The sequence below is a fragment of the Mauremys mutica genome, chromosome 16, assembly GCF_020497125.1.
Source record: "Mauremys mutica isolate MM-2020 ecotype Southern chromosome 16, ASM2049712v1, whole genome shotgun sequence".
Classification (NCBI taxonomy): domain Eukaryota; kingdom Metazoa; phylum Chordata; order Testudines; family Geoemydidae; genus Mauremys; species Mauremys mutica.
This window is the reverse complement of record NC_059087.1, coordinates 26,767,769-26,794,980: the sequence shown is the minus strand read 5'-3', so window position 1 is coordinate 26,794,980 and position 27,212 is coordinate 26,767,769. Positions and strand designations below refer to the sequence as shown.

Here is a 27,212-nt window from a genome sequence, read left to right as displayed (position 1 = left end):
CAGGGGGAGTATTATTTTTCTTACTGGCCCTACTCTGCTGATGGCTGGTTCATACTTTGAAGCAGGCAACTTTATAACTTTATATATTTTTATCCAGACATAACCATGGATGTTCTTATCCATATAAATGTCTAATCCTTTTGTGCGACTCCTACAAAGCTCCTGAAGCAATGAATTCCACGGGTTAATTATCTGTTGCATAAAAAAAATTGCCATTTCAATATATTGCCCGTTTCAGTGACTGTCTCCCCCATTTTAACATTAAAAAAAAAAAGTGTGAACAGGAGTTCCTAATTTGCCTGCCCTCTCCCATTCATTATTTTATTGACCTCTCATCTCTTTCTCCTTCTCCTCCTCCTCTCTAAACTATATGATCCTAAACTGGAAAAGGAAGGATGCATTAATTTTCAGTTGGGTGTATTTTCTCCTCCTAGTACTTTTGCAGCTACAGCTGTTTTTATTTGCCGCGGCTGTTGTTTTAAAGGCCTATTTTCACATGGAATGTTACCCAATTAGCAGAGCAATGTGTTGGCTTAAACAAATAGTCGAGGGGTAGGGGGAGGACTTGGGAGCAGGGAATTGTGATGGCTGTTTACATTGGCACAAAGCGCAATTCCACCCCCGGCAAACAACTGCAGCTCTAATCACTAGGTCTCATTTGTTAATTTATACTTTTTAATTTCTCACTTCCCACAACCCGAAGACGAGAAAGGCTGTATTGAGAACAGTCAGGAATGAGCACATATTGCCAGGGCAGCCACATTTGGTCCAGCTGGTCGCCTGCATCTATATCAAATGAATCTATTTGCAGCCACCTGTATTGTTAACAGAGGGTGCTGCCCATAAAGACCACAGGTCCCAGCATGCTGGGATGTTCCAGCCAGTCTGTTTGAATATGTTAACCCAATATTGCATGCTGGGAACTGTAGTGTCTGTGGGACCACCTTCAAGATGACCTCCAAAAGAAGGTGCAGGGGAAGGGAAGATATGTTTGTGCCATTTTTTAATTTCTTTAGGAGATATGAAGAAGGCCTACCAGGATTTTTTTTCTTCTTTGTTTTGAATCCTCCCCGTTCCTTTTTTAAAAAACATTAGAAATTCAGGTCATGTCTATATTGGAAGAATCTATGGACAACCAGTGAACAAGATGTTGCGAAGTCACCAGAGAAACCATAATGATATAGACGGAGAGGGATTTTTTTCTATTCAGACTGTTTACATCTCAAGAGCCGAGAAGGCTCCTCCCAAGCCCTCACCTCTGGAATTTCTCCAAAAGAAAACAGGCAAGAGGAGACTTGACATTCCCAATATCGTTAATGTAAACCGAGAAAAAAATTCTGATGTTCTTTATGCATCATCAAGGAAATGAGCAGAAACCCAACTCTCTCTCTCCTTTTCAGGTCACCTTCTGAGAGGAGGTTGGGTGAATTCGATCCTCAGGATCACACTTTATCCCCATCCGACCTACTGGCTGATAACCAGAGCTGTGGCCAGCTGTTCATCCAAGCCTGAAACTCATTGGAGGAGACTTCTAACCGTCCACTTACTAGTGTCTCTTTACAGCGATACACCTTTAAAAGCTCTTGGTGCCCTTGATGGTTGAAAAATGCAAATCAAAAAGGAACTGCACCACAACCTAGCAGCAGCAACCTCTGCTAGTACAACCCGAGCCAGGTAAATGAAAATCCCAAGCGGCATCCTTCCCTCTCCAACTCTCCACCACCCTTACAATTCTCCCGATTTCAAAATGTCTCAGGGCTTGCATGAAAACTACAGGCCTAGTTTCCAAGGAAAAAAGGACACGCTCATGCTTAAAACCTTGCTTCTGAACCCTTGTGGATCTGATTTTACATTGTTTGGTTTAGCTTAATGTAACAGCTCGCTATGGCAGGAATTCTTTGCTAGCTAAGTGCCACTTACAGAGTCCTAAAATTACAATATGGCTTTGGGAGAGTCAGCCAGCTGAGTTAGCGATGGCTGCTCCATGTGCTGTGAATAGACTAAATCAGCCTAATGCAGTTTTCATTTGCAAATTTAAGCAAACTGCACCCCAAAATGCTTTGAAAACTTCAGTAATAAATTCAATGTTGCTTATTTGTAATCCACTTCCAGGGTGCTCATTAAAAGGCATCTAGAGCCCATGCAGATGTGAACCAACAGCATACAAAACATTTCCAAAAAAGCCTCAAGAAAACCAGCCAGCTAAATCCAGAACACAGCCAGGAAGTATCACACACATGCTCAAAATGTGCTTTCTGATGAGCCACTGAACGGTGGTGCTGCCGGGAGCACTGGTAGCCAGGCCCTGGGAAGGGCTAGAGAGGAGGCAGGTGTTGGGTAAGCCAAAACGAACAGGGAAAGGTAGAGAGAGGAAGAGGTGGCCTAGAGGTGGGGTGGGACAAGTTGATGGAAGGTGTTTTGAATCTGCGACGGATTCCAAAACCAAGGGGCAGCTAGTCAAGCTGTTTGCGGATTGGGCTGTGCAGATGGAAGAGACAGTCTGCTTGTAATGGTGTCTGATGGCCTGGGGATTTGGAAAGTCATAGATCAAGAGACTGGACCGCTCGGTTGATCTCCCTTGAGTGCTATGGCTCACCATCTCTAAATGCTGTTTTAATTCTGGGGACACTGCTGCTTTTGCCACTTCATTCCCCATTGCCCTATTAAACACTCAAGCATACGAGCCTTCGGGCCAGCGTCATTAGAGGGACAAAGGGTTGATAACATTAGACTGCTGACAAATTTCTTTTCTGTCCTAAAAAGAAACAGTCCCAGTTGAGGACATTCCCTACAATGCCAGCTGAGCTCAAGTTTGTTTTAAAGGGTTGAATGTCTTTCCTGAATGGGCAATTTCTATTTGGAGACCAGATGTATTTTTATATCAGCAGGGGGGAAAGAAAGCACAAACTCTGCTTGCAGTATGAGCGGCAAAACAACCCAACTCTCTGCAGGGAAACAGACAAATAAGTTAGTGCTGCTTTAATCAGAATCAATGTGCTTAGCAACACTGATCTGTGCAAAACAAATTCCTCCATGCAGTCACAAAACCAGTTCCCTTTCAACTTGACATCCATCTTTCAGAAGAGATGTAAACCAAGGACCTGGCCTGCAGGTTTAAAATCCAAGGGTGCTTTTTTTACAAGAGTTGAGATGTTAAAAACGGTTGCCCTGGCTACATTCCAATTCTGATCATTATATCATTCCTCACTTTCAGTTACTAGAGGTGATACCTTTAATTCCTGTTCTAATGTGTCTAGAGCTGCTGTGTTCTGCAGTTGTGTCATACACCAGAGGTGGTTGCATTTCAGTAGTGGATTATTAATCTTACTACAGGAGCATCTTGAGGCGATCATGGCCCCATTGGACCAGCAGCTGTATTAACAAGAGTTGGCTATCACAGGCTACTTGTGGAATAATGTCCTACTCAACGTGAGCAAGGGGATCAGAATCTGGTTCTAAAAGACCCATTTGAAACACAATGGATTCTCAGAGAGACTTAGGTGTCCAGTTCCTTTAGGCTGTTATGAAAATTCCAGTTCACTCACTCGGAGTCATTGTAATTGCCTTGCGAAACGGGTGGACAAGGTAGTCCACAGGAACTAAAAGCGCTTTTATCACACAACAAACATTTTACGTTTATAAAATGTTTCCACGTTACCCTTTACAATAGGTTCTTCTTTCACAGTCCACAACAATTCAGCTCAGAGGTCTCTCAGCCTGCCTCCCCCACTCTTGTTCACATAGCACTGAACTGGGAGCCAGTTATGCAAGTGTGTACAATATTCAGAATCCTACCCATCAATACGTGGTTCATTCTTTTCTAGATGGCCAACAGAACGAACTTGGTGTGCACTTTATTAAGACAATTAAATCCCTCAAAGAAACAGAAAACAAAGCTACTTTCCTTAAAAGGCTGGAAAGCACAAAGCAATCTCTCGATGGGTGGCACACTTACTGTACGCTCAGATTCTTAGCAAGACCAGGCAGGACAATGTCCCAGCACAACAGGATCTGTGCCCTCGAGAGTTACTGCTACGTCAGTGTCTAGTGACAAAGTCACACACAGGACTACAGATCTGAGGGATGATGCCCTGGTGAAACGTGTATCAGAGAAGTCTGCTCCTTTAGGGGCAGGGGGTCTGGGGACAGCCAGCCCTGTTTTGAGGCAGGTCCTCTTTAAGAGCAAGTGTTGGACCTGGGAGAGGAAGCAGAGTGGCTCTGGTGGCAGGCCCTAGAAAAGAGGGACTTCCAGGTCTCTGGGGGAAGACTGGGGATGAACTGCCAGGGGCAGGGAGTTGGATTTACATTGAACTGTTTTCATGTTGGGGCTTGCTAAAGATGGTCAGTGCAGCTTGTAAGTGGTGCCATGCAGAATGGGCCTGAACAGACTCTGGGGGTATGCCTATACTACCCGTCGGATTGGCAGGCAGCGATCGATCCAGTGGGGGTCGATTTATCGCGTCTTGACCCCTGAGCGCTTTCCTGTACTCCACCCAAGAGGCGCAGGCGGAGTTGACGGGGGGAGCGGCAGCAGTCGACTCACTGCAGCGAAGACACCGCGGTGAGTAGATCTAAGTGTGTCGACTTCAGCTACGTTATTCACGTAGCTGAAGTTGCGTAATTTAGATCGATTTCCCCCCACACACACACTGCAGACCAGGTCTGGGAGTGGCATTTACTCTTTCCTGGGCCATGGAGACAAGCCGACAGCCTAGGAAGCCTCTCTGAAGCATCTGTCCCGCTTACAGGCATAGGTGGCGGGAAGGGGAGCAGCAGAGCATGAAAAACCAAAACTTTTATTTTGAGTCTTGCTGCTTTTCCCTGCCACAAGTCCTAACCCCTGCGCCTCAGGGTATGGGATGCAGCAACTCATTCGAGACAGAGACAAGGTATAAACACGAACAACAGCCAGTAGAGGGCGCTGAGGTGGACAGGCTCTGTACATGTTATCTCCAGCCCCGATCAGGACCCCTTTGATTGGAGCCAGGCTGCCATCTGCCATACAACTGGGATCCAGGAACTCCTTGGATTATTCTTATATGTGTAAGAATAGTATCTGCTGAGATCGGGGCTCCACTGAGCGAGCCACTGTACATACACACAGTGGGAGACAATCCCTGCCCTAAAGAACTTAAATTAAATAGACAAGACAGACAAAGGGTGGGACTAGGGAAGCATCTTTATCCCCACTTTATGAATGGGAAATGGTGGCTCAAAGTTGGGAATAACTTGTCCAGCCAGAGTCAACCGGTGACAAAACCAGAACTGGAGCGAGGAATCTTCCTAACTTCCAAACCTGTGTCCATGGCACCTGTGATGCTATTCACGCCACACGATACCATTTGGTGGGTTTTTACACGACAGCTTCTCTGGCCAGTCAAAAACGCTAGGCCTAGATTTATAGATCCAAAGCCCTAAAGGGACCATTGTGATCATCCAATCAGATTCCCCTGTATGTGAAGGCCTCAGACGGTAACTCCATAGTTTAGGCCTCGCCTACATTGGAAATTAGCAAACAGTCCAACCATTGCAGGCCAAGCACCCAGGAAGATGCACCACTGCAAAATCCAAGTGCAGCCAAGGAAAGCCACAATAAAGTAAGCTACTGATTGCTGAAATCTGGGCTGAATCCTACCTTAGACAAGGCCATTGTTCTTTAAGTGACAGGCCGGAAAGCAGACCTCATCTGAGGGCTGGAAGGGGGAGGGATAGGGAGAGAGACTATGCTGCTGAGCTCACCTTGGCATCCTGTTTGGTGAGGAAATCCACAAATCCAAAGCCACGGTGAGATCCTGTCCCAGCCATTTTCTTTGGCAGGCGGACGGTCTTCAGCTCTCCAAAGGTGCTGTGAATGAGAGACAGGGAAACAATACTTTGATAAAAACCCACCTCATTTATGAGCCAAAGCAGTGTCATTACAGGCAGGGCCGGCTCCAGGCACCAGATTATCAAGCAGGTGCTTGGGGCGGCAACTCAGGAGCGGGGTGGCACGTTCAGATATTCGGCAGAGGGTCCCTCACTCCTGCTCGGAGCGAAGGACCTCCCGCTGAATTGTCGCACATCGCGATCGCGGCTTTTTTTTGGGCTGCTTGGGGCGGCAAAACCCCTGGAGCCGGCCCTGCTTACAGGGATGTCCCCTTTCATGTACGCCTTGCAGGCATGACAGCTACAGAATGATCACTGCAGGCAAATGCTGTACCATTTCTCTAGGCCACATTTAGTGACAGATCTTGGCTACTAAGGGTCTTCCAATTGGACACTCCCGAGCACAGCAGAGACGTCTTTGCAGTATTTGGCATGTTTCTTCTCTGCTGGGAGGATAGTGAGGATTTGTGCTGTACCACTGTACACGGTGCTGAACGCACAAGTACATCTCCTCGTTAACAATTTAACATTAGGCAGCAGCACACGGCCTCAATTGATGGTGAACTCCCCATTCCTTTCAGGCGGTATTTAAAATCAGCCGCTGTACACAGGGCACTGATGTGAACCAGGGAAGGACAGGAGCCCATGGGGATAGAAGCCAAGCCAGGAAGGCCCACAGTGCTAGCATGGTCTTTCCGGGAACAGCTCCCCTATTTCCCACAGGTTCCACTCCTCACTCCCCGCGAACGCGAGTATCCTCTTAGCAGCATCCTAACTTGTAAAGCATTAAAGAATCAGGCAGCTGACTAGTTATCTCCCAATCCCGTCCGATGGGCTTCTCTTTTCAAGCTATTCTCTTACTTCAGAGCCCTTGATGGGCTGGGGCAGAGGGAAACGGAGCTTGTGAGAGCCAAAGGCTGATTTTGAATATTTTACCTTCCCCACACACCCCGGAGAGAGAGAGAGAGAGAGAGAGAGACGCTGCCATTTTAGAAATTCCACAAGAGGCCACCTTTCTCTGCAGCTGAGCTCCAGCTCCCTTTCTTTTCTTTTTTTTTAAAATGTCCAGTTATCATACACACATGCACCAATTGCAGACAATAAATATTTAATGTGGACTGGGTCTGAATAGATGTGTTATTTTATTTGAAAATCTACACACACACAGGGGTCGGAGATGCTATAATGCCAAAGAGCGACCGGGACTAAACACAGTAAAGGCCGTAAATGCTCTCGTGAAATGATATAAGCTAAATCCAGGGAGTTAACCCGCTGCACTGGCAGCATGACCAGGCATTCATCTATCCAATTTCCTCAGGCGGTGCGGTGTGTAAATGTAGCATTATGAATCCTCAAAATGAATCTGCACGTCTGCTCCTCGTAGCTCTTCCCGCCCCTTTGAGATGGTGCTAAGGAAACAAACAAACAGAATAAAACGGAAGAGACGCAACAGCCTTGGAGAGCAGGAGTGCTCAAGTCGAAACGCGGCGGAGACATGACATTGTTTTCGGTGGGGAACCAGTCTCCCACAAGGCGGCTGGGGGGAACTGAGACTGCAAGAACTCTATGTACTTCTCTATTATTATTTGTATTAGAGTGGTGCCTGGGCGAGCTAACCAAGACTGGGGCCCTGCTGGTCTATACACACCTAGTAAGAGATAGTCCCTGCCCCAGAGAGATTACAGTCTGAAGGGACAAGACAAAGAGCGGGAGGGGAAAAGAAGCAGACAGAGGGGAAGTGACTTGACTAAGCCACCCCAGCAGGTCAATGGTCAGATTAGAACAGGTCTCCTGGCTCTCAGATCAGTGCCCAAACTCAGCCTGGACCAATCTACACGGGAGGTCCACTTCCTAGACACCACGGTGCAAATAAGTGATGGTCACATCAACACCACCCTATACCGAAAACCTACCGACCGCTATGCCTACCTTCATGCCTCCAGCTTCCATCCCGGACACACCACAAGATCCATTGTCTACAGCCAAGCACTGAGATACAACCGTATCTGCTCTAACCCCGCAGACAGAGACCAACACCTAGAAAATCTCCACCAAGCATTCTCAAGACTACAGTACTCACACGAGGAAATAAGGAAACAGATCAACAGAGCCAGACGTGTACCCAGAAGCCTCCTACTGGAAGACAAACCCAAGAAAGAAACCAACAGGACTCCACTGGCCATCACATACAGTCCCCAGCTAAAACCCCTCCAACGCATCATCAGGGATCTACAACCCATCCTGGACAATGATCCCACACTTTCACAGGCCTTGGGTGGCAGACCAGTTCTCGCCCACAGACAACCTGCCAACCTGAAGCATTTTCTCACCAGCAACTGCACACCGCGCCATAGTAACTCTAGCTCAGGAACCAATCCATGCAACAAACCTCGATACCAATTCTGCCCACATATCTACACCAGCAACACCATCACAGGACCAAACCAGATCAGCCACACCATCACCGGTTCATTCACCTGCACTTCCACCAATGTAATATATGCCATCATATGCCAGCAATGCCCCTCTGCTATGTACATCGGCCAAACTGGACAGTCTCTAAGGAAAAGGATAAATGGACACAAATCAGACATTAGGAATGGCAATATACAAAAACCTGTAGGAGAACACTTCAACCTCCCTGGCCACACAATAGCAGATCTTAAGGTGGCCATCCTACAGCAAAAAAACTTTAGGACCAGACTTCAAAGAGAAACTGCTGAGCTCCAGTTCATCTGCAAATTTGACACCATCAGCTCAGGACTAAACAAAGACTGTGAATGGCTTGCCAATTACAGAACCAGTTTCTCCTCCCTTGGTTTTCACACCTCAACTGCTAGAACAGGGCCTCATCCACCCTGATTGATCTAACCTCGTTATCTCTAGCTTGCTTATATATACCTGCCCCAGGAAATTTCCACCACTTGCATCCGAAGAAGTGGGTATTCACCCACGAAAGCTCATGCTGCAAAACGTCTGTTAGTCTATAAGGTGCCACAGGATTCTTTGCTGCTTCTACAAACTACTAGACAACATCAGGTCATGCTTCCAACAGGGGAATGTTGCAGGGTGCATAAAAATCAATGAGTTAAAAAAAAATCAAAAGAAACGGATTTTTTTTATAAAATACTTTTTGAGGAAAGATCTTCTCTAAAGAGTTTTAATTAAGATACATTATAGCTCAAAGAATAGGTATTATAAATTCTAATTCTATAATATGAGACAACATATTCATGTAATGTGTAAGAAAAAGTTTTGTAAATGAATTCAAATAGTTCATGGATTAGGAACCCAATGTTATGGGGTTCCACAGGCTTCTGTATAGATTATTTAGGTTAATCTTTCTATCTACCCAATGGGACTCAGCGCTCAGTCTAGAAGATACCATCAGAGATGCTTAGTTTTGTAGTTTTCAAACTGTGGATTTGTGTCTCCAGAGGTAACATGCTTGTTAACAGCAAACATGTTTAAAAATAAATAAATATAGAGAGGTGAGAAATAACAGACCTCAACTCTATTGTCCCTCTGCAAATTTGTGTACACAGAGTCAATCCCGTACTGCTCTTTAAAAAGTGAAAAGTTTCAAAAAGTTCAATGAATAGAAGATTGTTGGGGGCGGAATAGATCTGGACAAGGAGAAGAAGTCTGGAGATAAATGTGAGAAGCGAGGGACATAGGCTTGTTTTGTTAAAATATGATGTTTGCCGTTGAAGAAAAAAATCCAGAATACTTAACATTGTTGTTTTAGTTAAATAAAACAATTTAAATGTCTGTCTGGTGATGTTCTCCTCCTAATACAGCCTGGCAAGAAAATCCTCCAAATATTAATGATTAACCTGTTGAATTGGAGATAGTTCACCTCCTAATTTACCTTTGGTAAATGAAATAACCAAAGAATCATTCATTTTCTGATACAGCCATAAAGCTAATCTGAAAAGTTTTCAAAATAAATCACTTTAAAAAAATGTATAGTGTGTACCTTCTAAAAATGAAACCTACATCTATCTCTGAGTTGTGAAGAATGTGTATTTAGGTTATAACAACCAACAAGAATGCACTTTTATGTAGAAAACCAGATTAAATCGAGTCTTCCTGACTAGTCCACCCTGGAATGCTGCTTCTTTGGTGGCACTGCCTGGTGTGGAGAGCATGAAGACATGGGACATGCACACAAAAGAATATGAATTATACCTTGACCTTATATGATATGCCTCCCAATGGAAGAAATCTCTCACTGCTACATACAACCCTGATGTGAATCCCACAACCCTGATGTGAGATGGGTGGGCATCACCCCCGTTATAACAATGGGCAAACTGAGGCACAAAGGGCCAGATTTTTTAATGTATTTCGGTACATTGCCATTGATTTTCAATGAGTGAGAGACTCCTAAGTCAGATGTTAGAACAACGAGCAGAAGAACACCTACACACCTGTGAAAATCTGGGTCAAAAAGCTTGAGTGACTTGACCCAGGTCTCACACGCAGGCTGTGTCAGAGATGGGGAAAGAACCCTGTTCTTCTGCCTCCCAGTCCTGTGCCTTGCGCACAAGAAGCTCAGGGAAGGGGTCAGTGAGGGAAACGTGCTGAACTCCACCTGTAGCTCTCCTGCTGTTATTATAATCACTCGTACTGACCCCTGGAGATTGTTTGTTTGGGGAGATGACCTGAAAATCCACTGATGTTCAGACTCACCCGACGTGCACAAAATCAGCAAGAGCATGAGGTGGGCATACCCACGACCCGGGCGGCAGGCCAGATTTAACACACCTGGGGGGGCTCTTGGAAAGCAAGTGACACCATCATGGGAGCTGAGCAAGTTTGAGTCCCTTGGGCCTAGGGGACGAGAGGGTTGGAGGGGACAGACACCAGCTCCACCAGACTTGAGTTACTTGACGGTGGTATCCATGGAGCAGTTGACGAGGGGCTCAGAAGGGAACTCCACACAGGCTCCTTCAGCGAGAGACCTGGCCTGGGTAGAAGTGACCAAATGTCCCAATTTTATAGGGACAGTCCCGATATTTGGGGCTTTTTCTTATATAGACTCCTATTACCTCCCACCCCATGTCCTGATTTTTCCCATATGCTATATGGTCCCCCTAGTAGAAAGGGATACACTGGGACTCCCAAGAGAAGCACAGATGACCCCGCTGGGGCTAGGGAGAAGAGCCACCCCACAGTGTTGATAATTAGAAACCATAACACAGCAATTACCATACGAGCAGCTGTGAATGAAGTGGAGAGACTGGGCCTTTAATGTTCCCCTTGCCACCTCGGTGGAGAAACTCACACCTCACGCATCCAATTATTCCTTCATCTAGCTATTGGGGGGGGGGGGACCGGAGCAATTACCCTCTCCTGAATGGGATGTCCCTTATCTGGGGAAGATAGTTTATGCTTTGAACAAAGGGAGGCGGTCTCCCATCTCTAATTTGTTTGAAGGGGTGTGCTATGCATTCACACGTAAAACAAAGAGGGAGGTGTGCTTTATGGCAGCTCAGATCAATGACATCCCCCCCTCCCTTCCCTAGAACCAACTGTGATGTACACAAATCCCACTTGCCCACAGGTGTAAGTATGAAAATGCAGCTCTCTCTCTGGGGGGCTGGGGACGGTTCCCTGATGGGCGTGTGGCAAATTGGACTCATCAACCAGAGAGTTGGCGAGGAACCTTGCTGTCGGAGCTACTAACACAAAGTGACGTACGGTGCGACCCACACCCTCTCCTCCTCTCTACAGATGCAGGAAAAAACCAGTGAGACTCAGAAATGGCAACTGATCCTTTCTTCATGGGACACCCGTGGGCAGGACCAGAGCTCAAACTCTCTGAAGTAACTAGTGACTGAACTGAGATGTTGGGAAGGGAATTTGAATTCCCTCATTTGTACTGTGCTACATACCTGCCAATGGAGCAGAGTAAAAAAGAACCGTGGTTCTGGCATTACAATTCAGTGAGAGCCAAGACAAAAGGATCCTCACACACAGAATACCAGCACTCCTTCTCTAGTGCATCAGTGCTAGGGTTCATACACAGCCTGAGAGCGCGACAGGACTCACACAGCCATAGGTGCATCACCGCTCACGCCGTAAAAGATGCAGTGGTGACTTTGCTTCATACCGATCAACATTCACACAAAGACAACAGCACGTTGGCCCTGCTGGGGTGAATCATCTCTATGGATTCAGGAAGAGAGGGTCACATACTTCTCCTCAATTGCGCACAAGCCCCAATCTGTGCCTCTACAACCCACAAATGGCAGGAACTCAACGGAGAGGCGAGACCTGGAGGATTCACCGAGGCAAACCAAAAGTCACAGGTGGCCAATGAGCAAGATGAGCAGATTTCCTGTGCAAGACCCCAGCTAGTGGCACACATCAGTGCTCCCCCTGAAATATACACAGCAGCACAAGGTTTGCAGATTGTCTGCATGGCTATCCTGATGTCAATAATATTCCCACCACACTGTCAACTCTTCCAGCAATTGGGTGGATTTCCTCTTAACCAACTGGGTGAACAGAGAGAGAAGCAGACGGAAGCCGCTAGACTCCCCATCAGCTGGGAACAGGCGATTTGGAAGAAGGAGCTCATGGCCTGCTGACTGTGAGGATGGTATGTTACTATTAAATAGACTGAGATCCTTGGTTTAGTTTGGTGGATAACAAAAAAGCCTATTTGGCACCTCTCAGCACAGGAAGGCCCCAGGTATTTGGTGTTAGCACTTGTGCTCCTTTAACGGTAAACATGAAGGAGAATACAAATAAATATGGCCGCACATGCGCCTCCTCAACACACACATTCCCCTGTGGTGCCTGCTGCTGTTGCCAATAAGCACCATCCTCCCTGTCACTGAAGTCTGTAACCTAGGGACCATCACTGACCTCTCCCCCTTCTTTTGCCTTACACAACCCAGGCCATGTCTAAATCCTGCCTCCATAACATCTCAAGGTCTATCATCATCTTGCTGTCCATGCCCCCAAAAGTCCTTTCCAGGCCCTCATCTCAATTACTGTGCCCTCCTCCTCGCTGACACCCCTTGCCCCTCCCTCTTCCCCTCACCCCCGTCCATACTCTTCACTCCGGCTCCATCACCCCATACCTGGATTCCTCCACTGGTGTCCTCGCTCTCCACCCTGTTTAGTTCAAGCTTTTTGTCCTCACCATCAAACTCCTTTATATTCCTCCTGCACTTATTGACCTGTTCTTCTCTATAATTGTGTCGCCTCTGTGACCTGCAGTCACTGCTGAACCAACCTCAGCCTCAATGACCTGTCTGTCCACGTCTCCCACAACTACCTCTGTGCTTTCTTCCACAGCAGCCCCTGCATGCTGTCCCTAGGCCCCTCCCTTTCTTCTTTTGAATTCCCTTCAAGACCTACTTCTGCTGTGATGCCCACAAGAAAATCAGCCAAGAAATGCTGGCTCAGCAAGACATGTTCTAACCCGGACTGCTCTGCATCTTTGCTGTGTCCTTTCATCCCACTCTCCGTCTGAATAATATCTATTTCCACTGTAAGTTCTTCAGGGCAGGGAGCTTTTCGTCCTCTTGGCAAAGTGTCCAGCATGCCTTTGGCACTACATAAATAACAGCGATTGTCCTAGATGCTTCCATAATTTAGCCCATTCACATTATATATTTCTGAAACGGTGTCATTATTCTTAGACTCGAGACACTGAGCAAAGATCAATCAGAATTAGTGTGATAAGCTGTTAGTCACTAGCTAATCAAAGGAAACTCTGCTGAAAGACTCCAAAAAGGAAAGGGAGAGCATAATTTCACCACTGATCTATACAAATGGTCACACAAGAAACTATATACAGTGCATCCCAAGAACAAGATGGTTAATCTAACTGTTGCAAGGAATCACCCAAGACACCCCCCCACACCCCAAATATATAAGCTAGAAAGCTCATCTCCCATTCCAAGCAAATCCAGTGCCGATTACATTGCAAAGTCTAGCTGAGAAAAGATTTAACAGTTTGCCAGTAACACAGGGCGTTCTGGGCAATGAATGCAAAGTTCCCAAGCAGGCACAAGTGCAGTGTAGCTTCTCCCTTCACTGACCTGCAAAATGCTGTCTACAGCATCAGGCCTAAATACTGCTTCATCTGAGCAAAATTTAGTTTTTGCTTGGCAATGATTTTCTTTTTCTTTTTTTAATAAATCACCCCCAAATAGCAATTCGCCAACAAACTGTTCTGCCAGTCTCTGCTCCTACACCGATTTACTGATTACAGAGGAATAATGGCCTCTTTTCTTTTTCCTCCTCCTTTTGGAACGAAGGACCCTGCCAAATAGTTTTGCCCCTGGGCTGAGTCGTGGTCAGTTCCACCCCCTACATGAGAGAGTTAATGAAATACACAGCAGAATGTTCCTCCCCCTCAGGTCTTCAGCTGACTCCGGTACAGCTAATCCCATTACAAGAAAATAACGTGGATAATTCAAGCTAATGAAATCGTTACAAGAATGTGGACAGCCAGAGGTGGACATTCAGAACCAATTTAACACTCTTTGGTGTCGTTATCCCCAGCACAGGAAAAATCTGAAAGGAGGAAGAAGAAAAAAGCCCTCCTCTCTTGTTAGCTTAAATCCTGTTAGAGAGTTCAGGAATTAATCTGCCACATATCTTCCCTATTACTATTATCATCATCATCAATAATGTCTCCTCGGTAACCTCAGAAAATTAATGAATGAATGCACGGGAAGGAGGGCAGGAATGGAGTAAAGCCTTCTGACATGCTGAAACAAGTCTATCGCTCTTACTGCCAGCAGCCCTGGCTGAGAAATAAGGCAGGAGAAGGTTGTTGGAGGTACTTTCCAGCAGAACAGGCACTGGTTTGCAGAGCTAAAGCAATCTTAAGAAGGAGCTACTCCCACAATAACCCCCCAGCGGGTGAATCTGAACACAAGGTTAGTGCAGTAGCTTCTCACCGGTTGACTTCGTCTGCACTAGGTAATCCGGTTGGACAGGACACTAAACACTGACCACCACCTTTCACCCCCCAAACCAGTGTTACAACCAAGTGTCCTCTTAGCATGGATAAGAAGAACCCAGACAAGTGTGTATCCCATGCTTTATTAGACAGCACCTTTGTCTTCAAACTTGGTTGGCTCTTTGCTCACCCTACACCACAAGGCTTGTTTGGAGGCCTCTCAAACTAGTGCTGTGGAAAGGATTGTGGCAGGAGTCCAGAAACAGGGGGTATGCCTTGTGGAAGAGGGAAACGCTGGACGCAAAGCAAACAGATCCCTCCTTTATACAGCAGCGTCTTTACTAAGGAAGGAAGAGGTAAGAGAAGTCTGGAACGACTGCACATGCCGTCTCAAACTGTGATCTCGCATGCTAAGCAGGGCCGGTATGAGAATGGGAGATCTGCCAAGGAAGTCAGGAGTTCTGCAAGACATGGGGATGCTGATTTTGCATGAGGCACTCTTTCTTCCGAGTCAGCACTAAGCGAATGCCCTACAATGGTTTTGGGAGGCACTCTGTTCTGGAGGTGCCACATTGTGGGTGTCATGGAAAATAGATGGCCCCGCCTACTTATGGTCATTTATAGCCCATGGCACTTTTAACAGGAGTAGAATTGTTAGCCTTGGTGTCCAGGCCAAATTCCATCTTGCATAACAATTCTCTGCCTATTTAATCCCTTCTGTAGTTTCAAATGGAGATGGTACTTAACTCTTCTCCATTTCCAGACCTACAGCGTTGGTTAGTGTTGGTGTGCCCTATTGGACAACTGCCATGTTCCACCCCAGAAGGAGCTGCACTTCAGCAGTGAGTTAAATGATCCTGAGTTATGCTGTATGTGCTTTGCAATCCCCTTCAATGTATTTAGCTCATTTCCCTGAAGATTATATGACTAGATTCAGAATGACAGAGAAGTAGAATTAGAATTAGAAAACACAAATATTTTAGCCCTCAAGGCGACACCAAGCTTTCCAGGTAGGCAGACTACTCTGTGAAATAATAGTAGCAGCTTGGAATGCTGTTTGGCTGGACCCTATTTAAACATCCCATGAAAATCAAGAGTGGTTGTCTTTAAAAGCCAGAGCTAACCCTTATGGGTAGAGCTCAAGCAGATGCCAGTATTTAGAGCTCGGCTAACCCTTAATCAGCTGCTTGATCTGTTAAATAATCCAATAGTCATAACACGAGAATGGACTTGTGAGTTCTGTTCTAGACTCAGCAGCAGATCTGCTGTATGACCTTGGGAAAGTCACAACAGCCCTGTTGTTGGAGTTTGCCACCTGCAAAACAGGGATAATATTTACCAACCTCATGGAGCGGTGTGAGGCTTAATTCTTTAATTAATTAGTGCTAGCAGAGTGCACTGAGATAAAAAAAAAAGGTGCAATGCAAATGCAAACATTTTCAAGGGGTAAAGAAAAATAATGACACACTCCAAATGGTCTGATGAGTTTTAAGACACAAGAGAGTGATTTTGGTTTGCAAACAAGGCAAACCGCCTCGAGCCCCGTGTGATTGAGAGAGAGAAAGGCTTCAAAATCAGCTGGTCAATTGGGGTTTTGCAGCCAAAGGGCACCTAACAGTTATTCTGTGGCGCACACGTGGTCCAAACTAACACAGAAGCGAGTCAGCAGGAGGACTTTCCTTTCCATGGTAAACGGAGAAGTGCCAGTGAGGGAGAGGGGGTGGGTGGCGCGGCCCATGGGAAGTGCCCAGAATGAATGCCACGGTTAGATTTCTCAGGGCACTCTCTTGCGAACATGTCTAATTACATCCAGACGGCGCTTTCGGCGCACCTGCCGCAGCAACTGTTTATCTCGCCGACGAGTTAAAGAGCATCATTTGCAAAGTTCGCTAGGAAGGAAAGCCAATTATCATGTCGCCGGCTAGGCACAAAGCATGCTCTCGTTTTATCTCCCCGCTCGCTCTCCTCAGCACGGCAGAGGAGCCTTTCATGCTAATTTCTGCTGACTCCCCCCGTCCCACCCCGCTGCAAACACTTTCTCACACACTGCCTCCCTGCCCCCCCCCCTCGCTTCGCTCCTCCATTTGGAAAACGATTCTAAAGCCTCTCTGAGGACTGGCCCACCAGCGAACCTGGGATACAGCAGAAGAGGGAGCAGGGCCGTAGGTGGAAACAACCAAGTGTTGCTGCCAAAACCCAGACCTGCTCTCCCGTGGTCGCTCTTCCACCCCGGACCCACTCCCTTTTCATCGCAAACATTTCCAAACATCCCCTGATCCAATGAGATGTCAAAAGGCAACTGGATTAGGCAGCCCCTGAAGAAGGAGACCGTGCGATATCATAATTAGAGTGGTCATTAGCGACACACACAGCAGAAGGACTTGCAAATGAAGTGTGGCTTTTTCTCTCTCTTTTGAGCTTACTATGACTATAGGGAGAGGTGGGGATTAGTCAATGGGACCTGCTTCAAGTGGTAAAATAAAACGACATGTTGTGAACAGGTACAAAAAGGGGGAAAAAAAGCTGCTGAAGTGAGCAGGATGCAGGGAGTGAAGCTCCTGGAGTGGGTGCTCTCTGCAGCTCTTCCAAAATCTCTCTTCAGCCACTGCATAGGGGTGGCACATTTCTTTCTGTTGAGCCTTGCCAGTCACATCTACCCCAGCACCCCCCCACCCCCCACTGCCGCTTTCAAACCAGCAACTGTTGCCTTATCATTCTCACTTCTCTCCTTTTAAGGTACTGTCCCAAACCTACCTTTCCCCCCTCCTCCCTCCCCCAGCATGGCGCTCACATCCTGTCAGGCACTCTCTCCCTGTGATCCAGGATTCTAGCACCAGGGCTAAGAACCTTGGCTTCGCTCTTCTAGCGCTAACTCTCTGCGTGTCTCGCCCTCTCGTCTTCTGACTGTCATGTCAAATCCCTTCTTTTCCTAATGCTCCTGCGAATGGGTTGATGTCTCTCCCCTTCCTCTTCTTGTCAGCCAATATCCTCCTCTCACACCGGACCACCAGCTGACTTGTTTGTTTTCATTGTGGATTGAAGTTTTATTGCTGGGTCCTGCTACCCCTGTCCACACACTTGGGATTAAAGGCATCGGTATAGATCACGTGATGTCATGGCTGCGGGAAGGCTGGAGCAAGCCCAGGGCTCAGCTTCAGGATCCAGGCAGAGCTAGGGAGCGTGGTATACAGCAGAAGAAATGCACACTGCATCTACTGCTAACAGAGGGGAAGGAGCTGCTTAGAGGATTAAGCATCAGTTTTCGTAGACCTGGACTCCCCCAAACCACAAGCAAAATCCCACCAGGATAACTTAGTGTTTCCCAAGGGAGATAAGCCCAAGGTGGCGTTCAGTATTTGTTTAACACACGCATTATCATTAAGGCCCTACTTGAATCGTGGGAGGACTGTCAAATAATTGCAGCTGAGTTGCGGACAAGCCAGGGAAAATCGTGGAAAGTAATAACAGACCTGTATTATTTGCAGTAATTTGGAAAAGCTGACAACAGCAGGAGCCCTGCCATGTGTGGGGCTGACAGTCGGAGCTCCTGCTGTCAGCCACCTGGCGCAGAGAGTGGGAGCCCAGGGCTGAGAGTGGGGTCTCCTGCTATCGGCTGTCCGGGGCTGACAGCGGGATCCTGGGGCTAAGAGCAGGAGCTCCGCCGTGTGTGGGGCTGAGAGTGGGTGCTCCCGCTGTCGGCCGCCCAGGGCAGCAGGGGCTACTCCTGTCAGCCCCCACACACGGCTGGGTTCCCGCTGTCAAAACTGCGATGGAAGCCTAATATTGCAAGATCCGCAATATCGCAAATTATGGGAGGCCTTAACCATCATCCTAAAGGTCCCAATGCAGGAGAAACAAATACACTTCAAAATTGAAACATACAATCCTAGCACACTGTCCGTATCTCACCAGTTTTAGCCTCTCTGCCTCTAGCCAGCACCCTTCTCAGGCCCTTCTCACAGCTGTATGGAGAGGGGAGGACTGACGCTAGGTACAGTGCTGCAGGAGAGGTGGCTACGGTGTTATTGGATTATAACTCACAAAGTGTCCCCTCTGCTTTTCAATAACACGTGACACATACGGGGTAGAAAGCGGTGTGTGGTTCTGCCTAATATACGACTCCACTGAAGTCAGTCTGGCCCAATTCCTAAGTCTCTCTCCCTTCACATGATCCTACAAGTTCAAAGCCCATCAGTATCTGAGAAAAGTTTTCGGGGAGGAAAACTGTAATATACATTTCCATATATTAATCCATATACTTCGCCTCTCATCCTCCTGCTCTGTTCTCCCAGGGAGATTTAAATCCATCTGGGCATGGGCTCCATTGTTGTTTTGTTCTGTGAATTAAACTTGGCATCTCTCCACCACCACCTCACTATATAATCACCTTCCAAATCATTAGCCCAGAGAAACCCTACTGTCCCAATACCCACTGTGACAGACCCAGAGCAGTGGGGTCCAGGAGTCTGGTAGAGGGCAAATATACTGGTCACTGGGTGAGTAGTTTTCTGTTCCCTGAGTGACCAGAGCAGGGGCTGCACTAGCATAATCAGGAACCTACTAGAACCAATTCAGGCCGACAGGCTGATTAGATCACCTGCAGCCAATCAAGGCAGGCTAATCAGGGCACCTGGGTTTAAAAAGGAGCTCACTCCCGTCAGGTGAGGGGGAGCCAGAGGAGAGGAAGTGCGTGTGAGGAGCTGGGAGCAAGAGGCACAAGGAGCTGAGAGTGAGAGGGTGTAGCTGCTGGAGGACTAACGAGTACAAGCGTTATCAGACACCAGGAGGAAGGTCCAGTGGTGAGGATAAAGAAGGTTTTGGGAGGAGGCCATGGGGAAGTAGCCCAGGGAGTTGTAGCTGTTCCAGGAGGCACTATAGACAGCTGCAATCCACAGGGCCCTGGGCTGGAACCCGGAGTAGAGGGTGGGCCCGGGTTCCCCCCAAACCTCCCAACACCTGATCAGACACAGGAGGAGTTGACCCAGACTGTGGGGGAAGATCACTGAGGTGAGCAAATCTGCCAATAAGCGCAGGACCCACCAAGGTAGAGGAGGAACTTTGTCACACCACCCACAGGTCTTATCCATGTTAATTGAATTTTCTATGGTGCTCAGGGGCCACCAAATGTGCTTCTTCTGAGTACTTATTGATTTGCCCTCAACACCCATATGAAATAGGTAGCAATTACCCTCTTTTATAGAGGGGGAAACTGAGGCTGACATTTACCAAAGGCCACACAGGGAGTTTGAGGCAAAGCCAGAATCAGGACCCTGGTCTTCTTAGTACTAGTCCAGAATCCTCCCCCCAAACCCATCCTTCCCCTCCCAAGAGCCCTCTAAGACACTATTCACTAGCACTGTTTTCCCCTTGCTTAGACTGTTTTCAGAAATGTAACAACGTTTTGCCTCTTACTCAATTTTCCTTCATGGTTGCTTATAAGGGATCTTATCAAAAGCTTTCTGAAATTCCCAGTAAATTAGTAATTACGCAGGTTTTCAGAAAGATAATTATGTCCTTCCATGCCCCCTGATGTATTATTTACCTGAGATGTACATAATTAAGGCTCTTCTTTATAACTGGTATTACGGGCACTAAATTCTACTCCAGTCTATCGTGTAATTACACAGTTAGGCTGCGTGCTAAACAGAATAAGCATAATTCCAAAAACTGGGCAAAAAAAATCCTCTTTCAGCAGCACAGTGAAGGGGTTTAAAATTTCAATATCCCTCCATTTAACTCATTTTTAAACAGGTGCTAGTATCAGGTTTGGGTTCTTAATTTTGTTGTATTTAATCCCACTTTGCAAGGTTCAATGTTGTGCAAGATACTAAATTCCGTAAAGAGATTTACTTTAAAGCTAGTGTTACAGGGGCATTTCCTTTCCCAGATTTGCAGTGATTGTGGAAGCAGAATTGTATTGTCTTAAATTCTGTCTCTTTTCTCCTTCCCCGCACCCTCCTTCTACCTTCCAAATAATGATTATTTTTCGACAGCTTCTCAGCTGCAGCTAGAGGAGAATGACAGACGTAGACAGGTACAGTTGCCATGGTACAACTGTCACAGTACTTTAGTTCTACCGCGCTGGTTCCTACAGAATAATTTAACTAGCCCTAGTGGCAGTAGGGGAGGTGGGGAATGCTGGGTGGCAGAGCCCAAATAATCTAACTTCGCCTGCAGGAGAACCTAGTTCAAGCCCCATCTCGGAAGATGCATGTTGGTGATCTCTGCTAGGTCCACAGAGATAGTGACTAAGAGATCCCCACTGGAATGTCTTTGGAATTAGAGAATTACAGAAACGGATTAAACTGGAAGAGCTGTAAAGTCTAGCTAGCTCCACTGCTTGATCTTCTGGGAATGCACTCTGCAAACATATTCAGTCTGTTCCCTCCAAAATGATTAAGTCCACAGTAACCTCAAATTCTTTTCTGCTTCCCTCCCTGCAGCATTTAACTGCTTCATCAGAGTGTTGATCAGTGACAGGTACCTGTTTAATATCTACATTTATTCTTGTACTTTAAAACCCTGATCACAAATTACACAACTGAAGCTAGAAACAAGCTTGCCCTGAAACTTTATATATGCTTATACACTGAGATTTTTCCAAAGCCACTTAGGGGGCTTTGACACTGAATCTTCGTTAATTTTAACAGGAACTGAGCATCCAACTCCATTAGGTGGCTTGAAAATCCCAGCCTAATCTCCTTTAGATCAATCAGTTACATCTCCCCTCTCAAAATGGGTGACCATGCTCAGTTCCCAAGGCCTGTGCTCATAAGAGTCTTTCTATCCCAGTACCACCTTTCAGTCTTCATGGCACGCTTTTAAAAAAGACACTTGTATTTATACTAGGTGAATAATCCCCATTCCATCGATGCCAGACAAAGCCTTTGGTTAGTGGAACTGTTAATAGCCAAGGCAGAATGGGTTACCCATCCTAACACAGGCAGTGCTGTCACATATTGCTTTATGGTGCAGCTTAGAGAGTTATTTGGGGGAGGGCGTTGTATCAGAGCACATGTGGAAACTAATAGCTTGGTTTCATATTGAGTACGGGGGTGGGGGTGGTGGAAAGGAATTGATCCACCACTGAATTTTTGCATGTGGTGATTGTTTACCTTCATGGCGCCACTCATGAATGCTGTAGTTATCCTATACGGGTCACTTTCTACTCTAGTTCATTGTAGATGTTCTCCCCTGGGCCAGATTCATTCAGGCCTCCACCCGGGTTTTGCCCAATAGAAATTAGTGCAGAATCTCTATGAAAAGGCTTTTTGTAAACAGAGGAGGTTGCCCCTTGCGGGATTTGCCTAGGACTTGCAGTGTAGTTAGCACAGTTTTACAGCCTCGTATGTCAGTATCCCCACTTCTAAAAATTACACCACACAACAAACTCCAAAGGTGTCTCTCCCCTGCAATTAAATACCTGCGGCTTTCCCATGTCAGCTGACTCGGGCAGTAACATTGCACTGTAGACACTTGGGCTGAAGCCCAAGCTCTGGGACCCTAGAAGGGAGGAGGGTCCCAAAGCCCGAGCATCTACACTGCAATGTTGCAGCCCCACAGCCTGGGGCCAGTCACAGGTGTTTAACTGCTGTGCAGACATACCCCAAGGTGCCAAGTTCTGCCCCCTGATACTCAGATGCAACTCCCACTGGGGTCACTAGGTGGTACCTACATGTGTCAACAGGAAGATCAATGATCTACTGCCCCAAACCATGCAAGACACTGGGTGGCTGAAACCAAGTGAGAACTCCCCCCAGGCAGAGCCCCACACGAGCTGGGGCTCTAGGCTGTAATTCTGCTTGTGCAGATCACCTTGCAGGAGCAGAGCCTCAGAGTTCAAAAGCACCAAGTCACCATGGTGGTGACACAAAAGCTGGAATTTCAAAATAGCCCTCAGATCTAGGTGCCCAACTCCCTTAGAAAACCCTCCCCTTGAAAATCCCACTCTAAATGTTTAAATTACAGCTATGGTCAAAAATAATTTAAACTAAAAAAAATAGTAGTCCCCGGAGAGCCCACTACAACTCCACTCTCCTAAGCCTCCTTCTGAATCAGTTTCAAAGCCAGACATTTAAATTCTCAGCTTCATGGAGGACTTAAGTAACCGAGAACACATTCTATTGTGCCTTGCGTGTCACCAAGAAAAGCCCCAACTATTTAGCCAATGTGCTACATAGGAAAACAGAGTATCTGTTAGATACCAGGCTGAGATTATGGTGCTAGCAGCTGAAAGACATTAATTTCAGGTTCAGTTTTAGCAGACTACATCTGATCTTATGGAGAATAAATACAGAAGCACCAGATATTATTTTTAGGCAGACACCTATCTGAACATAGCTACAATTTAAGAGAATTTCCATTCCTGTAAAGCTGCAAAAGAACTTCAAAAGTAACCAGATTTTAATCAGAACAGAGAAGCACACGTAGATTAAAAAATGCAAATATATTAAAAACGAAGTTCACATTAAGTGCCTCTGTTCTCATTATTTGAGTACAACAACAATCATGAGATCTGATAGTGTGGCATGGACTCCAAAGAGAAGAAACTTTCCCCACCCATCTCTCAGGTCTTTTTAAAATTGGGACTGGACATAGCATTAGTACATGGAGTTAACATACCCACTCAGAATCTGATGAAATGGGAAACAACAACAACAACTGTTTTTGGTATTTGAAGCTTAAATTTGGGCGTCTGTTTCTGTTCAACAACACAAAGCCTCGTGTCTGAGTATGTATTGGCTATAGGTTGTCTCTCTTTATAAGCACCTTATTAAGCATACAACTGCACCATACAAGAAAATGTTATTTTTACAGGGTTGTTTATCCGTAGTTCTCAAAGGGTACGTCTGCACTACCCGCCGGATCAGTGGGTAGCGATCGATCTACCAGGGATCGATTTATCGTGTGTAGTGTAGACGCGATAAATCGATCCCCGATCACTCTCCCGTTGACTGCTGAACTCCAGCTCGGCGAGAGGCGGAAGCAAAGTCGATGGGGGAGCGACGGCCGTTGATCCCACGCCACGAGGATGTGAAGTAAGTGATTCTAAGTTGATCTAAGATGTGCCGACTTCAGCTATGCTATTCTCGTAGCTGAAGTTGCGTATCTTAGATTGATTCTCTCCCCCCCCCCCCAGTGTAGACCAGGCCAAAAAGTGTTGGGTAAGCCTCCCAAGAGAGTTGCTCTTTTGCTTTACTTCCTTATTTGCGTTTCAGCCCGAGGGATGATAGCAGCAGAAGCGTGTACAGCCTTGGAAATTGCAGTACTACGGGCAACAGAGCAGCTCAGCCTTCTTTTGCCAAATGGACACTGCAAATCTTGTAGTTCTCTTTTACTTTCCTGTAGATTTGCTTTGCAATCTATTTAGTGATTCTCAAACTTTCATACTGGTGACCCCTTTCACACAGCAAACCTCTGAGTGCAACCGCCCACCCTCTTATAAATTAAACACTTTTTTTATATATTTAAGATTATAATAAATGCTGGAGGTGAAGCGGGTTTGGAGTTGGAGGCTGACAGCTTACGACCCCCCACGTAACAACCCTGTGATGCCCTGAGGGGTCATGACCCCCGTTTGAGAACCCCCTGATCTATGGTATATATTCAGAATTTAAACATGCCATACCCACTTAAATCAGTTTTAAAGTAAAGTGAATAAATACTTTTGTCCATATGTTCTATAACAGAACTTAGTTTTAAGAGTCTGTTTGCATTTGTAATGATCAGTTGAGTTGCGTTAGTATAACAGAGCTACATAATCCTTTTAAGTGGGCTCTCATGTATATTATGTACACATACGTATATGACCATGGTACAAGCATATACAGACAAAAGGCATCAGGAAAAATTCTGCAGAAATCTTTATTACCAGGCGAGGAAACATGGATGGTCTTGTGGTTTTGGCACTAGACTGGGACTCAGAAGATGTTTCAGTTTCTAGCCTTGCCACGGACTTCCTGTGTGACCTTGGGCAAACCACGTCTGTACCTCAGTTTCCCATCTATAGACGAGGAACAGCATTTGCTTTCTCCACACTTTGTGCACTCTTCAGAGGGGGGGGCTGTGTCACTGTATGCATGTAGGGGGGGCCTGTGTCATTGTATGCATGTACAGTAGCAAGCACCATGGAGTCCTGATTTTTAAGTGGAACAATACAGTAATACAAAGAAATAAACAATGCTTACTAGCATGAGTGGTTCCATTCATGAGCCTTATCCTCATTTACACTACACTGCTGTGCAGGGGTAAAAGGGTTTTACATATAATTTATGCTAATGTTAAGGGCCCTTACACTACCAGAGCAGTGTAAACGGCCTTTAGATACAGGAGAATAAGGCCCCCAGTGTTTGAAGGAGAGTATCCTACATTTTAAACTAAGATCACTCTAATAAACTGTTGCAAATTGCCATTGCCATGTAATGTTTAGAGTAATCACACGATAAAAGCATAGCTTAACTGCACCACCACAATTGTGTTCTTTGCACTTTTGTGTTTACTAGGGTTCCTACGTGCTTTGAATTTGGTGCACAGGAAGTCCATCCACTTTGCTCATGTAACACTAGATTGTTTTAGTGTAGCTTACATTTTTCACACTGTCTGGAGGGGAAGAGGAAAAATGGTTTATTCCTCGATCAGGTATTAATTTAGTAAGATTCTACAGTATTTCAGTATAGATTTCAAGAACGTACAAATGGGATTTACTCAAGCAAAGCTGTACCTATCTACAGCTCTCTTAAATATGGTGCCATTATATTGGCATGCAATATATTGTAAGCAGAGTGAGCCCGTGTAATAGCAGCTGTGAACCCTGGCTACGTAACCTCACTAATTTAATAAATAGACATTGACGAGACTAAGTGGCTGCTTAGATGGCTTTACCACCCTCTTCCATTTCTCCCCCTCCCAACTAAAAGCCTCTTAAATAAAACAAATTAAACCCCACACACACACCCCCACCCACCCCACACTGCCTGAGCATTTTACGACTCCATTCTCCAGCGGGAGCCAGAAAAATGCAAATGCATCCAGAGATCACAGAACGGCTCACTGAAGACTCAGAACGTTGTATGGGGACGTGCGTGTTTTGCTTCCCCCTACCGCTAAAACATCTGTAATAATATTCAGCACAATGCCATAGGTGTCTGCAACCAATCAGAGGCGATGGCAGCCGCTTGCACCTTGCTGACAGATGCTGTCAAAATAGCCTTGCAGTCACAGGCTGGATGATAACGTGAAAATGAGATACAAACGAGGGGCTATCAGAGAGGGGTGGGATCATTGTTCTACTCAGTTCACTGGCACTGCACACTCAGAAACTCAGGAGATGTAACACACCCCAGTCCTATAAGAAGTTAGGAAAGGAAATGATACCCCAAAATAACCTGCCATTACCAATGTTTTAAAGAGACGTGCCTATAAAGGGAGAGTGGAATTCACCTTTTCTAAGCAGCAAACATTTCTATTAAACCCCATCTTGTGTTTATAAGCTGCATTTTCAGACCCCAAAGCACTTAAAGCTAGTACACGCTACAGAGATCTTTTCCCTTGCTGAAATGCAGCAACTTCTGGGGTGGGACAAAACAGCTGTTTTGTGCCAGGAATGCATCCATACTGTTTTGAGAGTCAGGAAGGAGAATAACTTCTCCCAAATGAAAATGCAGGGAAAATTTAGGGAAATAGGATGCAATTACCCAAAGCTATAATTGGACTAAATCAACATGGGGTTCCCATTCCTACAGCTGTGAAAGGGTGAAGACGTCTTCAACCTTACATTTTCAAATATAGGCACCTACATGGATGCTCACAAAAAATGCATGCACCTAGATAAGAATCTGCCTGTGCACCTGGTTGCCAGGGTTGTAGGCAAGAGTTACATTTTAGATTTTAAAGATCACAGGCAGTCGTGGTCTGGGTTTTACATTTCACCTGAAACACAGACCTTGACTAATGTGTCAGAAATAGGTTGACTCAGAGCAGAATAGATTCAAAGATTACAGGGCCAGAAGGGACCATTGTGATCATCTAGTCTGACCACCTGTTACTCCTGGGAGAATTCGAATGCGCCGAATTTTTTCTTGTCTGCAGGAAATACATTCTACCGGAGAGGTGCCGCAGTTACATCTTTCACCCAGCAGGGGCTGCTGCGGCATCAGGACAGAGGGCCGGAGCAGCCCCTGCTTCAGACAGGGAAGAGAAGCGGCTGCATTCTCCACAGCACCCTGCCTGCAGGCCCAAGTCAGGGCACGTGTGGGGACGGCCAGCGTGGGGCACATGGCTTTGGGGGTGGGCGGGTGGGTGTCACAGACTGGGATCCAGAAGGGCTAGTGGTGGGGGGGAAATGGGGCAGGGGCAGAATGGGAGTTGGGATGCAGACACAAATGGGAGTGGATGGCTGAGGGGGGTGCAGGGCCAC

The 27,212-nt window shown here is 46.3% G+C and overlaps 1 protein-coding gene across 1 annotated transcript in view; it reads right to left on the bottom strand.

Annotated features, from left to right (window-relative positions):
• The window catches only part of RBM19 (RNA binding motif protein 19), a 112,642-nt gene that overhangs the window by 37,121 nt on the left and 48,309 nt on the right, over positions 1–27,212 (bottom strand). The window contains exon 22 of the mRNA XM_044990523.1: positions 5,740–5,845. Coding sequence (XP_044846458.1) covers positions 5,740–5,845 — 106 coding nt within the window. The remainder of the gene's footprint in view (positions 1–5,739; positions 5,846–27,212) is intronic.